Source organism: Acanthopagrus latus, chromosome 5 (assembly GCF_904848185.1).
Source record: "Acanthopagrus latus isolate v.2019 chromosome 5, fAcaLat1.1, whole genome shotgun sequence".
NCBI classification, from domain to species: Eukaryota; Metazoa; Chordata; class Actinopteri; order Spariformes; family Sparidae; genus Acanthopagrus; species Acanthopagrus latus.
This window is the reverse complement of record NC_051043.1, coordinates 28,389,924-28,404,689: the sequence shown is the minus strand read 5'-3', so window position 1 is coordinate 28,404,689 and position 14,766 is coordinate 28,389,924. Positions and strand designations below refer to the sequence as shown.

Below are 14,766 nucleotides of genomic sequence, written 5' to 3'. Positions count from 1 at the left end.
GTGCGGCAGAGAAAAACAGACGGGACTCCATCGCTAGCGAGCAGCTAGTGCGGCTGACGTTTATTTTTGTTATCCCTGTTTCGTAGCAAAAAAAAAAAAAAAAAAAAAAAAAACCATCGGATGTAGATTTTTTTTTTTTGTAAAAGTGCGGTGTGTACGTAGCTTATTAGTTTGTCCAAAGTGTCATCGAGCAGCTAAAACACGGAATCGCACCAACATCTTTACCCCTCAGCCGGAAAAACCAACCGAGCTAACGTTAGCTTACGTAGCTAATGCCAAGATAGCTAGCGGGCTAGCTTTCACCACCTAAGATTTGACGGAATCGATTTTATTTACCCCCCCTTAACGCTGCAATGGCTGATGTTGACAAGCTCAACATAGACAGTATCATCCAACGTCTTTTAGAAGGTAAGCAAATGTTAAAATATTCCGGATAAAACACCGTTTATTAGCTTAAATGTTAATATGACCGATTCTAGCAGGACGCAGGCGGCTAGCTGTGCCGTATGTTTGTCAACAACGCGTCCAATAATGTGTTTTATTAGCTTTAATGTCTTTACTGATGGTCGTCAAGTTTATTTTAATCTCTCCCTCTCGGTTGATAATGTCAGCAAATGTAGCCGAAGGGCACAAAATGGCATGTAGCCGCTTCTGGGTCCAACACACACTGTATTCATCACACTGTAACACTGCGGCGCCGTGTACATGTTCACCATTGGTACCACACACACACACACATTCTCACACACACACAGCATATAGTTAAATAGTGCTCGAGCCAACAGTAGCGAGAACAGCGTTCAGCCATTGTTGTCGCTGACGCTGTTTGTGCTCTCATGCTGCAGTCAGGGGGGCAAAGCCTGGCAAGAATGTGCAGCTGCAGGAGAATGAGATCCGTGGATTGTGCCTGAAGTCCAGGGAGATCTTCCTCAGCCAACCCATCCTGCTGGAGCTGGAGGCCCCCCTCAAGATTTGTGGTAAGTGAGATGTTTGTATGCATATGTGTATATATATCAGAAATTGATTATTCAGATGTACCTATTAAAAAAAAGAAAGAGGTAATGTGATTAAAAATGTGAAACTGTGACGTTTTTCTTAATATTTTGATGATTACGGCGCATGAAAATCAAAAATCCAGTATTGCAAAATATTTAAATTGTACATGATACAAACCAAAAAAGGAGTTATATTACATAAACGTCCCCCTTCCGTAAAGTTATTTTCATATATGCACTCAATACTTGATTACACCAGTTGCTAGTCCTAAATCAGCGTCTCCACACAGTCAGGAGATGCAGATTAACTTTTCCAGCAGGATTTGGCACTTACCCCTCTGTTCGTGATTGGCCAGCCAACTCACCTGACTTGAACCCGGTAGAGAATCTGTGGCGTATTATCAAGAATAAGATGAGAAATCCAACAATACAGACGAGCTGAGGGATGTTATCAAAGCAACCTGGGCTTCCATAAAAACTCAGCAGTGCCACAGGCTCATCGCCTCCATGTCACACAGCACTGATGCAGTAATTCATGCAAAAAGAGCCCTGACCAAGTGCTGAGTGAGTGAACATACTTTTAGGAAGGTTGACATTTCTCCATAATAGTCCTTTTTTTGATTGGTCTTTTATGTGATATTCTAATATTTTGAACTAATTGATTTGAGCTGTAATCATCCAAATTTAAACAAAAAAAGGTTGGAAATATTTTATTTTTTTTAATTAGATTAAGAGGAAAAAATAAACTTCCCTGTGATACTCTAATATTTTTGAATGCATTTGTATTTGTTTTGTTGTTTATGTTGAGCTCCAACCGACTTTTGTATTAATGTATTTATATAGTTATTCTAATCTTACTGTGAAAATATTTTGATTGATACAAATATGTATATTTTTAATGCTTTAATGATTATTTTGCAGGCCCACAGTGCCATGTATTCAGCCTACATAGTTCCATTGTCTGATTCAGGAGCATTTTCACTCAGTAACTTCACTTTATCTGTCCACATGTGTGTGTTAGTATTTTGAGGGATGTCTGTAACGTGACCCGATTGGTCCACATGGGTCTACCAGCCTATTTAAGATGGTCTCCTCTATTGTCTTGTAAGGTAACCTGATGACTGTCTTTGTGCAGTGGGAGCAGTTCTGGAAATGTTTGGATGCTGTTCTGGAAAATGTCACCACAGAGACGAGGACAAATTAAAACACATTTGCCTTTTTAATTTAGTTCGGTCCTGAAGTTACAGTGATCTGCCTCCGTCCTGCAGGTGACATCCACGGGCAATACTACGACCTGCTGAGGCTGTTTGAGTATGGGGGCTTCCCTCCAGAAAGCAACTACCTGTTTCTGGGTGACTATGTGGACAGGGGGAAGCAGTCTCTGGAAACCATCTGCCTCCTGCTGGCCTACAAAATCAAATATCCAGAGAACTTCTTCCTGCTGAGGGGAAACCATGAGTGTGCTTCAATCAACAGAATATATGGTTTCTATGATGAGTGTGAGTATTCTGCCTTCTTCAGTACAAGCTCACTCTGGATGATGATTCTTGTTTCTATTAAATAATGCTGACTTGGTATATTTAAATTGTATTTTTTAGGTAAAAGAAGGTACAACATCAAACTCTGGAAGACCTTCACAGATTGTTTTAACTGCCTCCCTATTGCCGCCATTGTTGATGAGAAGATCTTTTGCTGCCACGGAGGTAAGATTCTGTTTTTTAATGTAAAGTAAACCCACCATATTCATATGTCTGAAAATTGATGGTTTGTGTTACTTAATTCCACTCGTCACGTTTGGCTGTAATGTTTTAACCAGAATGTCCAAAGTAGTCTAATCTTTGACGTCAGCCACTGTCATTTGTCCTTGAGTAATGTTGTTTCTTCAGTCTGTCGGCTGCCGTAGGCCTCATATATGTGTGATAGGTATCGACCGTGAAGTCAGTGTGTTTATTTGTACTTTTACTGCCCTTCTGCTCAGGACTGTCACCTGACCTTCAGTCCATGGAGCAGATCAGACGCATCATGCGCCCCACTGATGTGCCCGACCAGGGTCTGCTGTGCGATCTGCTCTGGTCTGATCCAGACAAGGATGTTCTGGGCTGGGGAGAGAACGACAGGGGCGTATCATTCACCTTTGGCTCAGAGGTGGTGGCCAAGTTCCTGCACAAGCATGACCTGGATCTGATCTGTCGTGCTCATCAGGTAAATGACCTCTGTCCTCTTGAGTTGTGACTGTGGGATGTGGCTCTATGTTTGCAGACACACTCGATCCAAGTAGTGCAGGACATCACACGCTGTGCAGAGAACTGGTACACACTGCATGCACAGGACAGTGTTTCCCCACCTTTTTGGGTTTTGACCCTTAAAAATAAAGAAATGTCCATCAGTAGCTTCTGAGCACTGTTTCTATGTTGAAATTCTAGTAGTTTTGACCAGTAAAACAAGAATTGAGATAAAAATCATCCAGTAAGTCACAAGAAAAATAGCAGCCGGAGGAAAGTCTGAAAGAAAGGCACATGATCATTTGTTTTCTACTTTTCAGTTGTGTTCATTGTCTTGTGACTCCCTGAAGGAGTCCCGACACATCAGGTTCTTAAATCCACTGCTGTAGGCTATCAGAGCTATCATGTTGATGCAGTCAACATCCAGTCAGGGAGTTTCTTCTTTTGTTTTTTAAATGTGTAATCTGGTCTTTTCTACCATTATCACACTCGCAGGTTGTTGAGGATGGCTATGAATTTTTTGCGAAGAGGCAGCTCGTCACTTTGTTCTCAGCGCCGAACTATTGTGGGGAGTTTGACAACGCTGGTGCCATGATGAGTGTGGATGAGACCCTCATGTGCTCTTTCCAGGTAAGTGTTACAGGATGATACAAGTTGCACTTGAATTTGTCATAAAACATGGCTTAATTGAAATTGGAAACTTCTCTTGACTTAATTAGTTTTTTATTGATTTCAGGTCATCTAGATTGTAAAAATAATGAAAAGCAGCCGTCACAAACATCCAAAATCTTCTCTGAGAATCTGATTTTTTTTCCGGGGTCGACACTTGATCACCAACAAAAGAACGACTGCGTCATTAGGTGTGTTTAACGGTAATCTGACGCAGTCACGCTCAACATTCTCAACTCTGTATATTCCTTTTTATAGATTTTGAAACCAGCTGAGAAGAAGAAGCCCAACGGCAGCCGTCCCGTGACCCCCCCTCGTAACATGGTCACCAAGCAAGCTAAGAAATGAGTGGAGGGGCACAAATAGCCGGAGTCTCACTCCTCTGTTCTGCTTTCGTCTTCTGCATTTGAAGGATAGGTTATCCTTCGTGCTGCCAATACTGAAAAGATATTCACTCCTACACGATGAAAGCAAAATATTTTATTGTTTTGTCCACAGGGGTAAATTGATATGTCACCATGAAAACCTCAGGTGTTTTGCACTCATTTTGCAGCTAGTCTTTGCCACATATGACTGTTCAATCAGGAAAAATGTAACAATACGGCTACTTATGCACAGGAATGCCTTGTTTGAAGCTGTGCACAATTTTTCCAGTTTCTTTTGATGTCTTATTGATTTGTCATCTTTTTCTCACTGTTGGCATTGGGTATTAATGGCTATAAAACAAACGGGGGGAAGGGGGGGAGTCACAAACACCTGTTTACTTCTGTAAAACATTATTTACAGTTTATTTACTGTCAGTGTCATAGGATATTGATTTACACTGCATCATCACATTTTTAAACAAGTCTTGTGCTAAATTAAATGAATAAAGAAGCACTCTTGTAATGTCTAAATCTTTCTAATAAACTTTGAGTGTATTTTAGGGGGAAATGTTGGTATCTGAATGTCATTTATTCGTAACGATAAAAAATGATAACACTTTAAAAACTGAAATACTTTTAACTGTAAATTGCAAAGATTGGTGTTGCACAATAATACGTCATGAACAAAGGGGGCTCCCATCAGTCAACACCCACAAGGGGGAGACAGAATATAGGGCAAAATGGAGGTCACTGAAAGAGATGCATCATATTGTATAGAGAAAGTGCTACAGGGGAAATGACATATGGTTGTTTTTACAGTTTTCAGGAAGTAGCTGCCTCCTCTGATTATTTTTCCCAATGTATACTAAATATATCTCTTTATTCTCCTGGGTTGTATTTATTCTTATGCTTCAAATAACACAAGTGTCCACAGAAATATCAGTCAAACTTAAATTCATACATCACCTTTCAAACAAATAAAGATACAATTCAAAATGCATTACAGTTGATTTAAAAAAATGTAAGAAAAAATCTGATTACAGACTAATGCACACCAACTCCAATAAAATGACTAGTTAAAGTAGTAAAAGATGAAGAATAAAAGATTAAAACAAGCAATAAAATCTCATTTTTGCATGTAAAAGCTGATTAAAAAGTGAGTAAGAGAGTATACTGTAATAACAGTTAGTATGGTGTTTTTATTTCAGCCACAAAAAAAAAAAAAACAATAAAAAAAAAACATGACTTAAGGTATTTCATTTCTAGAAAGGTGTCAGGGTCCGCCAAATCTAAAAAACAAAGTAAAACAGTTTGAAAATGAGTAAATTTTCCTCCTCTGATTAAAATATCTTCTTCAAAACTTCACAGTGCTCCTTTTAAAGAGAAATAAAGCAAACAGATAAAATGGCATAAAACTAACAAAATAAATGGTAAAAAAAAACAGGGAATGTCCTTTTGTGGTTCTTAAAAATAAAAGCAAAACTAAATATTTATATATTTATTTACTATATTTATATATAATCCAAACAACCTAAGGATAAAAGTGATAGTAACAACACAAATCTACAGAAACATGTGCTTGTACAACCTCTGTGTGCTCCTGTCACTCAGATAAGATAAAGGCTGCCTGAAAGTGATATTTCCTTATTAGGAAACGTGGATTGCGTAATGGTGTCTGACGTCAGAGCAGTCACAAGACCCTGCTAGCGGTGCGCGTGTTGGTTTGAGGCCACAGGGCAGCGCGGTCACATCTTCTGTTATGTCGCGTCGCGGAGGCTGAATTGGCACCATGGCCGCGGACAACCAGCGCTTACGGGTCTTCTGGAGCGGCAGAGGCGGCTGTTTTCTGTGAATTCGTGGCGGTTACATATCACACCAGCGGCGGGCATTGTGTGTGTGTGCGTGTGTGTGTGTGTTTGTATGAGTGCGTGGCGGCTGTTGTTGTCTGGCTCGAGAGAGACACACATCTCCGGGGCTCGTTAGCAACAAGCTAGCAAGTCAACATTGTGTCGCCGCGGACGTTGGACGCTAAGCTAGCGGTGCTGCTAGCTTGGCCGGTTCGTGTGGAGGGGAGCTGGTGTTGTAGGTGATGTTGTCCGTGCTCTCGTACGGTAGACTGGTTGCCAGAGCTGTCATCGGCGGACTTTCTCAGACAGACAGCCGCGACTACAGCCTGGTGACAGCGAGCTGCGGCTTCGGCAAGGATTTCCGCAAAGGCATCCTGAAGAAGGGGATGTGCTATGGGGACGACGCGTGCTTCATCGCCCGGCACAGATCCGCGGATGTGTTAGGTGAGTGTGTGTGTGTCTGCCGCTTTGTTTGCTCTGGAGACATTAAACCGGGGCTCGTGCGACATCAGTTGGCTGTGTGACGTGATGAGAGGTCAAAGGTCACGCGGATTACGTGAAAGCCTGAAAATACATAATTCACATTATTATATATATTTTTATTTTCCTCTGTTTTGTTTGAAAAGCAGCAGCAGCCTACAGCAGTCGTAAACTTGTTCAATGTTCAGAAATTGTTTGGGGGTTTTTGTGTCAGATATAAAAACTTTTTTTTTTTAATTACTAAAAAGAAAGTTCCATTAGCAAAAATTGCCACAGAAAAAAAAAAATTATTATCTTAAACTTTTAATGGGTTACATTTTCATCCATATATTATTTGTATGGCAGTTTATGACACGGAACATGTTTTTGGACTAAAAGTGGTCTTTATCAGTTGCATAAATGTTAAGTTTCATAATAAGGCAAAGCCCCCTATAGGATACAAACGGAAGTAGTATGTATTTGGCCAGTAACTACAGTTAAATTGCTCTATCAAGTGAAAACTAGTTTTAAAAAACTCATCCAGGACCACAGAATAAAAGCCTGATAACACAGGATGCATGATTATCATTTGCCAGAATGTATACAATATGCATTAATACAGCTGAAATTATGCACAAATGAAAGTTAAAAAAAAACATTAAAGTTGCTTGATGTTTAATGGGGAAAAATCACAAATACAATAATCCTAAAATGCCGACACTGGTAATCGGTCCAATCCTAGTACTAATACAAAAACAGAAATACAGAAAGCTTTATCATGTGCAGCTGGACTTGTTTCAGTTTCCCTGAGACGTTCACCTCTTATCCAAGAGGCCTCTTTACTTTCTAAGTAACTTGAGGGGAGCTGCGACTGTAAACTTTGTTTAGGAGTGTCCTTATAGAGTTAAATTAAGGTCATGTGTGAAGTTTCAGAGTACTTGGTGTCACCATGACCTGAGCGAACCTTCATCAACAAGGTCCCCAGAACACTGAATCTAGAAACATAGTGCACCTTTTATAATAATGATGAAATAAAAACACCTTCATCTAAACCTTAACCCATCACAATCTCTCCGAAAAGGATAGAGATGAGAATGCACACATACAACAAAGTAAATTTATAAAATATAGAGGGAAGTACATCAAGAAGGATGCTCGAGGTGCCCGAGTGCCATCTTTTGTAGAAATTGGCAAATGAACCCCTCAATGAATATTTCACCTTTTCTTATCACAGATAAAGTCATTTAGTTATTCATTCCACTGTGCCACAATGACCTCTACGTGTCATAAGTGAGGCGAAAGCAACACCCGAGTCTTTCTTATTGAGACTGGCTGGTATTTAACCCACAGATTGTGTTTCAATGCACAGGGTTGTGTTGTAATATTGAGGACATGAAGATGTAGAGTTGACCCAGACTGGTTCCCCTTCCCACTGTTCGTCTGTCACATTTTCCCAATTACCCCTAACCCCCACATTCGTCACAAATTATACAGTTCATGTGCACATTAAGTAATAAGACAAAGTGCTTTCACACGGGGTGCAACATCCTCTTCTTTACACTAACTAGGCTTCAACCTGAACTTCCCTCAGGTTTTGTGTATTGTGGAGACTTGATTCCAGGTGCTGTCGGTGTCCAGAGCAAACAAAAACAATGCAGGCTGTGAAATCTGCTGTGTCCAGGGTTGATTGAAGTGACTCTTCAGCAAAGAGGCACTGAATCCTGTATAAACAGTGTGGCATTCAATGCCTCTGCTGGACCACACTGAGTTAATCAAGACACAACAAGTAAACACAGAAATCAAGACACCCCTTAACCATGTCGGGTTATTTTTGGAAGGTTTGATTAGTTGCAAAGTTGTGTGTCAGCTTCGTGCAGGCCTGTTTCTCTGCTCTGGGAGAGGCTGAGCAGACGCAGAGGGACATCCATGTATGGTCAGTCCTCGGAGTAACGGGACCAAAGTTTCCTTTCTAGGAGAACCTTGGAGCTGTGCAGATGCTCCTGTGGGAACAAAGACTTTTATTAACACGCAAAGCAACCACATGTTTTTATAGAAAGATTAATGAAGGCCTGTAATGGGTAGAATGTTTATGCATTTGTGAAATCACACATTTTGTGTTTTTTAAATTTGAGAGCCAAAATATTTTATCAGTGGGCTTAAAATGCACCAAAGAACTGTGGATAACAAACTTTATCAGGAATAACTGAAACAGTGACGGATCAAAGATGACGATGGCACAGACGGAGGCTCTGTTACGCATTCTGTGGCATTTCTTTGATTTCTTGAACACTGTCTTTTCTTTCTGTACTGGATGTCCTTTTCTGCATCTTGGTGAAAGTGGCCATTGTCTTGCTTTATTGTGCAGCTGCATGGTGTTGTTCTTGTTTTATGCAAGATCCTCACATGTGGGACAAGTCTGAGAATGTCCAGAATGATTATTGTTTTTCTGAGCTTGATTTCACTCGACCCACTGGGCTGAAAAATAAGTTCCTTGTAGGATTTTAAAGGTGTCATTATGCACAGCTGTTCATACAAATTGTTAAATGAATACTTGTGTGTTTGTATAGGTGTAGCAGACGGAGTAGGTGGCTGGAGGGACTATGGAGTGGACCCATCGCAGTTTTCAGGTACCCTGATGAAGACGTGTGAGAGGCTGGTGAAGGAAGGCCGCTTCGTCCCCAGCAACCCCGTGGGAGTCCTCACGACCAGCTACTACGAGCTGCTGCAGAACAAAGTGCCACTACTGGGTGAGTACAGCTGCAGCAAACACAGGTTCTCAGACCAAAATCCTAGTGTGACCCCTGTGTCCTTAAATCCTGAAACCTCCCAGACTTCAGTTGACATCACCTGGGAAATGCGAGAGGCTGCAAGGGCCTGAAAAGTGTCTCTGGTCTCACCCAGAGCCATCGTGCACTGGAAGATTAGACGGTAGGAAAGCTCTGACCTGGCAGAGTGACAGGGATCTTGCCTGAGTCCATCAGTCCGCTGATGCGGACATTGTGACAGTGCGTCAGTGTCTGTAGAGAAAGTAACGCTCAGTTGCACTAGAACAGGACGGTCAGGATTTGTGGTACCTTAGTACAAGCTGGATCCAAATGTCCACCTTCTGGACTTGTGGGCTGAGCCCTCACGGCTTCAGTATTACATACCGTGATGTGTTCACTGTCATCATGTCAAGTCATGTTTTACACATTCATAAGTTTATCAATGTTATGTTCGTATTGCAATGAATTGTGGGTAAGTCTGCAGAAGGTTTGCTTCAGGGCCCTTGTGGACTGGATGAAATGTGAGTTTGAAAGCCCTCAAGTCTAGCGCACTTCCCGCAAACATGTCTGCAGGTGCAGTGAAGTCTGGATAGATGCTGCTGCTGCTGCTGCTCTGTATCGATCCCGTCTTACTCTGTCTAGTTCACTGAGTACAAGCTGCTGAGGTCTTCTTCTTTTCCGAACCATTTGTATTAAACGGGTTATCCCAGGGCTGCAGACTCCGGTACTCCCGTTTTTTTCCTAATCAGTGTCTCTATCTCGTTTAAAGGCTCACTAAGTAAATTAAGATCCATTCCATCCGCTCTGCAGAACCGTATAGTTCAGCCTAGAGCAGCATGCTGTGTTTGCCCTTTTCCATGTAGTTTGGATCTGCGTATTTAGAACTAGCTTGTTTGTGTCTGTCTGTAGTTTAGTGGTAGCGGGATGGAGATATTTGCATCATGAGTCAGAGAACAGCCAGATCCCATTAAGGAGTCCTGGGAATGTCCCAAGTCCCGACCTGCCCCATGCAGTTCACTTCCATGGTCCCTTTCCTCCCTCACACCGCTTCCCTGACAACAAAAGCTTGCACAAACATGTAACATCAACTGTTTTAGGAACAGATCTGTCGCTGCTAGTGTCAGTACTTTTCCACCCCTTTATCACATGTGCAGCGGGGGAAACAACACTGTATTGTGCCGTTCCTCTACAGCAGAGGGAATGTTCTTCAGGCTGGCAGTGTGTGTAATTGTACTGCTGAAGAGAAAACAGAGAAGAAAAGGAGTGAGTCACAGTGCGTGAGGGGTTTCTCAAGGTTGATCCCAGAGAGTAAAGCATATTTTGGCGTGCCGGATGAATCACCAGCAGGGTGTGGCTGCACGCTGACCGCCTGCTCCACCAGCTCGTGTTTCCTCCTCACCAACTCCCTCATGAAGGAACTCCAAAAATCCTTCAAACCGCGATGCTGATTGAATACCAACACGTACTTCATAAAAGTAGTTTGTTTGTTTCCGTCGCTGTGTAACGGCAGTAAGTCTGCAGGATAAGACTGTTTGCAGCGTGTTTGCAGCGTCTTCGCATTTTGAAGAAAATTATGTTTTTGCCCTACAGATCCTCTGTTATAGAAGATATTTTGGCATGTCTCAGTAGGAAAAACTCATGTAAATGATTCAATTAACGATGGCTGGATTCCATTTAGCTTCAGGCTCCTGGTATTGTTCATGTTGAACTGCTGGCTTATCAGGACACTTGGATGGAGTGAAGCCATTGCTAATGTTGTTTGTTACACCTGTGCTTTTCCTACAAGAAGTCAACAGAAATGTTTTCACATCAAGTTTCTGATTAGATCTGTTCGTCCTCGCTTGCGACTGAGAATTTATGTGTCCCACTTTTGTCATGAATGTTCTGTGGAATCGAACTGACACAGAGCACATTTGCATTGTATTTTGAGGATCTTTCAAATCAAAAATTTGCATTTGAATTGAGAGAACAAATGCGTGTGTGTGTACATCCGCAGGTAGCAGCACGGCTTGCATTGTGGTTCTGGACCGGCAGAGTCACCAGCTGCACACGGCCAACCTGGGAGACTCGGGCTTCCTCGTGGTGCGGGGAGGGGAGGTGGTCCACCGCTCAGACGAGCAGCAGCACTACTTCAACACGCCCTTCCAGCTGTCCATCGCTCCCCCAGGCGCCGAGGGGGCCGTCCTAAGTGACAGGTGAGACGCCCACCTGCTGCCCCCACATACATGTGAGCTGGTTAGCACAATAGGGACGTGTGTGCCGAGCAGTTAATGGTGCCGTTGATAAAGAGAATCATGCGTGTGTTCTGTACACCAGAACTGATAACACAGATCACATGCAAACACAACAAAGGCTTTAACAGACTGCACTGCAGAACATTTTGTCTTGTCCGTGTCCCTCACACGCAGCCGTGTCTTGTGAATGTAGTGTCTGTACCGTGTGGAGCTGCAGTGTAACAGCGTGTCCGCAGCCACGTGCTGCTGTGTCTCGTTACTGCAGTGTGCCAAGCAGCAGCACAGTAGACGTCAGTTGAGTGCAGGGCAGCCGTTGGGTGTTTGCCAAGCTTTCCCTCTTACCCGGGTCAAAGTCTGTGTGGGCTGATGGGCAAACCGTCCACGGCCAATCGTGCACCAGCATGCTGTGCCACCTTTTCACTCGTCAAGTCTTCAACCAGGCAGATTATTTTGAGCCTCTTAATAGCAAAGTGAAGATGAACCATGGATGAACTTGAACAGCAGGTCACCAGTGATACAGACTGTTTTATTTCTTTTAATTTCCAAATGGCCTTAATTCAGTCTGAAACGCCCCGTCATCACTTTCAGTGGCCGTGGATTTAATGTGGCGCTCGAAATGACACTTTGTTTTTAATTTGTGCATTTGTGCATGCAGTCATTTACTTGAAGGATTTACTGTGAGTGCAGCGGCAGATTAAGCTTCCAATCCTGGATCACTTACACAGCTACCAATAGAAAAAAAAGGAGTGCAAGGGTCAAAACTGAAGTGCATGAACAACATTCCTTACTCTGCAAAACTAGAAAAGGGATTTAGAGCTGGTTGATGCGGAAATAAAAATACCCAGAGATGAATATATGTTTGAAAACAACGTTGGCTTACATAGAGATTCAGTGTCATTTTGCTGGCTGATCAAAAATGAAGGAAAGCCCATATAATTTTGCCCGACGATTGGCTTCATATTTAGAATAGAAGATAAGATGTTTCAGAGCCGACACCGTATAATTATTTAAAGTGTTTGTCCTCGGTGGCATCAGAGAAGTGGCTTTGACTCACAGACGTGTTAAACAATGGATGATTAATCCAAACACCGGCAGCCAGCTGATTGCATTCACAGCTGCTCACTCAGTTCACACACAGGAGAAGTTTCACATAATTCCATATCTAAATGTACAATAGCGTCCTTTTTTCCTGGCTCTACCTGGCTGGTGGGAAACGCAGCATGTGGACTGATATTTCAGCCACATTAAAATCTCAGGAGAGGACAGGCTGTTCCTGGGAGCTCTGGCTCAGTGTCATAATGCAGTCCAGACGGTTTGTAACGGATAACATTCGTGACTGGCTGGAGGGCGTGCAGCAGGCTAAGGGCATCTTCCAAGAAGTGAATTCGACACTGGCACACTAACTCGGTTCCTGTCTACATGTATTTGCAGCGCCCATTATCATAATAATGGTAGCATCGTTTTATTGGGCGTAAGTGTCCTTTCCCAAAAGCCCCTCATGTGACTATTCTGTGAAATTAGCCTCATCCTGCGCATGTGATCAGGTTCCTCTGGCCAAGTTAAAATATTAGCATCAATTCAAAGCTTTGCGAGGACAGTTTTCAACCTGTTGGAGTAATGCGTTGTGATCAGTGAATATTCCTCGAGTGGAGCAGAAGCCGGGTTAGAGGTTCAGAATAATCTATCGGCTCAGACAGGACAGATTTCCTGTACGTGGGTGTAAAAGGGAGAGAGAAAAAGCTTAACCAGGATGAATTCATGCGGTCACAACCTTTCTGATGCTGGTCTTTGTTGTTCTCTGCCTGACTTTTGCTATTTCTATCCCCGCAGCCCTGATGCGGCAGACAGCTCTTCCTTCGACGTCCAGCTGGGTGACATCATCCTGACCGCCACTGACGGGCTGTTCGACAACATGCCTGACTACATGATCCTGCAGGAGCTGAAGAAGCTCAAGGTGAGTGGCACAAACCCCTGTTCTGAACCGAAGCCACCCAAGTGCTTGTTCAGAAATAAAATGACCAGCACCTGAACCATCTCGGTTTCTAAAGGGGGTAACCATGGCCCAACACCTGGGACACAAACCTCACGTCTTCTTTATTTTTGCTCTCAAGAACTCCAACTATGAGAGCATCCAGCAGACGGCCCGGAGCATCGCAGAGCAGGCCCACGTGCTGGCGTATGACCCCAACTACATGTCGCCTTTTGCACAGTTCGCCTGCGACAACGGACTGAATGTAAGAGGTAAGTGTCTCAGGTGATCTGTAACTCTTCATGGCACACGACTCCGCATTTTAAAAAAAAAAAAAACATTTTTACTCGGCACCATCCTAACAGGACACTCTTGTTTTCTGTCCAGGAGGAAAGCCAGATGACATCACAGTGCTGCTGTCCATAGTGGCAGAATACACCGACTAGAATCTGTGTGGAGCTGTGACATGGGGGCATCTGCCTCTGCAGGTGATGGACTGCTTTGATTCCTGCTGGCCAGGATGAAGGACTAATGTCAGATGATTCCCCCGCATGCGCCGACTCTACTCTGCCTCAGCTCATCCCACCCCCCAGCTGACCATCAACCCCCTTCTGCCACCTGAAAAACTCCTACATGCTCACATCTCTCTGATCGTGTGCATCAGAGTGGGGCTGAATAAAGAGGACAAAAAGGCCTGAAACATCCTGTTGGCATCTTCGCCCACTGGATAATCCCATTGGCCGGGATAAGCAGCAGTCAGTTGGTGCAGTCGTTGGAGATGAGGATCCTGTTTGACAGGGATAAGTCGTCTTTCACTGACGGCTGGTTTGGGCGGGGAGGAAGTTGAGATTCAGAGACGGAGGCCGTTGTAGCCAGACGGTAGGTGTTAGCCCCACGCTGGGACGCTGGAAGGGAAAGACGCAGTCCATCAGTAGTGTAAAGTAGGGAACTGCACAGGAAATGGCGGCATTTAGGGCTTAATAAATGGGCTGCCTTGTGCAAACACATGTTCCTAATGATACAGCGGTGGTTAGAAAAGGTCTAACCATGAAGGTCCTCAAACCTGGTATGTGGCTGCAGGGAGCATACGTTCAATAGCAGGATGCAAACTGTGTGCTGTTCTGGGATGTTCTGTTAAATGTTTGCAAAAAATGAGCGCGTGTGACATTTCTTCAGCTGTGGTTAGTTTGTTGGCAGATTGGATTAAGAAAAGCGGCAGCTGCCTTTTCCACAACAGTGCA

At 43.3% G+C, this 14,766-nt stretch overlaps 2 protein-coding genes across 2 annotated transcripts; both read left to right on the top strand.

Annotated features, from left to right (window-relative positions):
• ppp1cc (protein phosphatase 1, catalytic subunit, gamma isozyme) lies at positions 1–4,819 on the top strand. The gene is made up of 7 exons (XM_037099485.1): positions 1–408; positions 846–977; positions 2,264–2,494; positions 2,594–2,698; positions 2,974–3,197; positions 3,713–3,847; positions 4,145–4,819. The coding sequence occupies exons 1-7, from the start codon at positions 354–356 to the stop codon at positions 4,232–4,234; spliced, it is 972 nt and encodes a 323-aa protein (XP_036955380.1). The 5' UTR covers positions 1–353; the 3' UTR covers positions 4,235–4,819.
• A 1,104-nt stretch (positions 4,820–5,923) lies between these two features.
• pptc7a (protein phosphatase targeting COQ7 a) lies at positions 5,924–14,680 on the top strand. Its single transcript, XM_037099486.1, has 6 exons — positions 5,924–6,542; positions 9,125–9,304; positions 11,319–11,517; positions 13,387–13,510; positions 13,668–13,797; positions 13,913–14,680. Exons 1-6 carry the CDS (start codon positions 6,341–6,343, stop codon positions 13,969–13,971), a joined length of 894 nt encoding a protein of 297 aa, XP_036955381.1. The 5' UTR covers positions 5,924–6,340; the 3' UTR covers positions 13,972–14,680.
• Positions 14,681–14,766: the final 86 nt, after the last annotated feature.

Coding starts and splice junctions, on each gene's coding strand:
- ppp1cc (XM_037099485.1), top strand. CDS start 354: ATGGCTGATGTTGACAAGCTCAACATAGACAGTATCATCCAACGTCTT. Junction 409..845: donor CATCCAACGTCTTTTAGAAG/GTAAGCAAATGT, acceptor CTCATGCTGCAG/TCAGGGGGGCAAAGCCTGGC. Junction 978..2,263: donor GGCCCCCCTCAAGATTTGTG/GTAAGTGAGATG, acceptor TCCGTCCTGCAG/GTGACATCCACGGGCAATAC.
- pptc7a (XM_037099486.1), top strand. CDS start 6,341: ATGTTGTCCGTGCTCTCGTACGGTAGACTGGTTGCCAGAGCTGTCATC. Junction 6,543..9,124: donor CAGATCCGCGGATGTGTTAG/GTGAGTGTGTGT, acceptor GTGTTTGTATAG/GTGTAGCAGACGGAGTAGGT. Junction 9,305..11,318: donor GAACAAAGTGCCACTACTGG/GTGAGTACAGCT, acceptor GTACATCCGCAG/GTAGCAGCACGGCTTGCATT.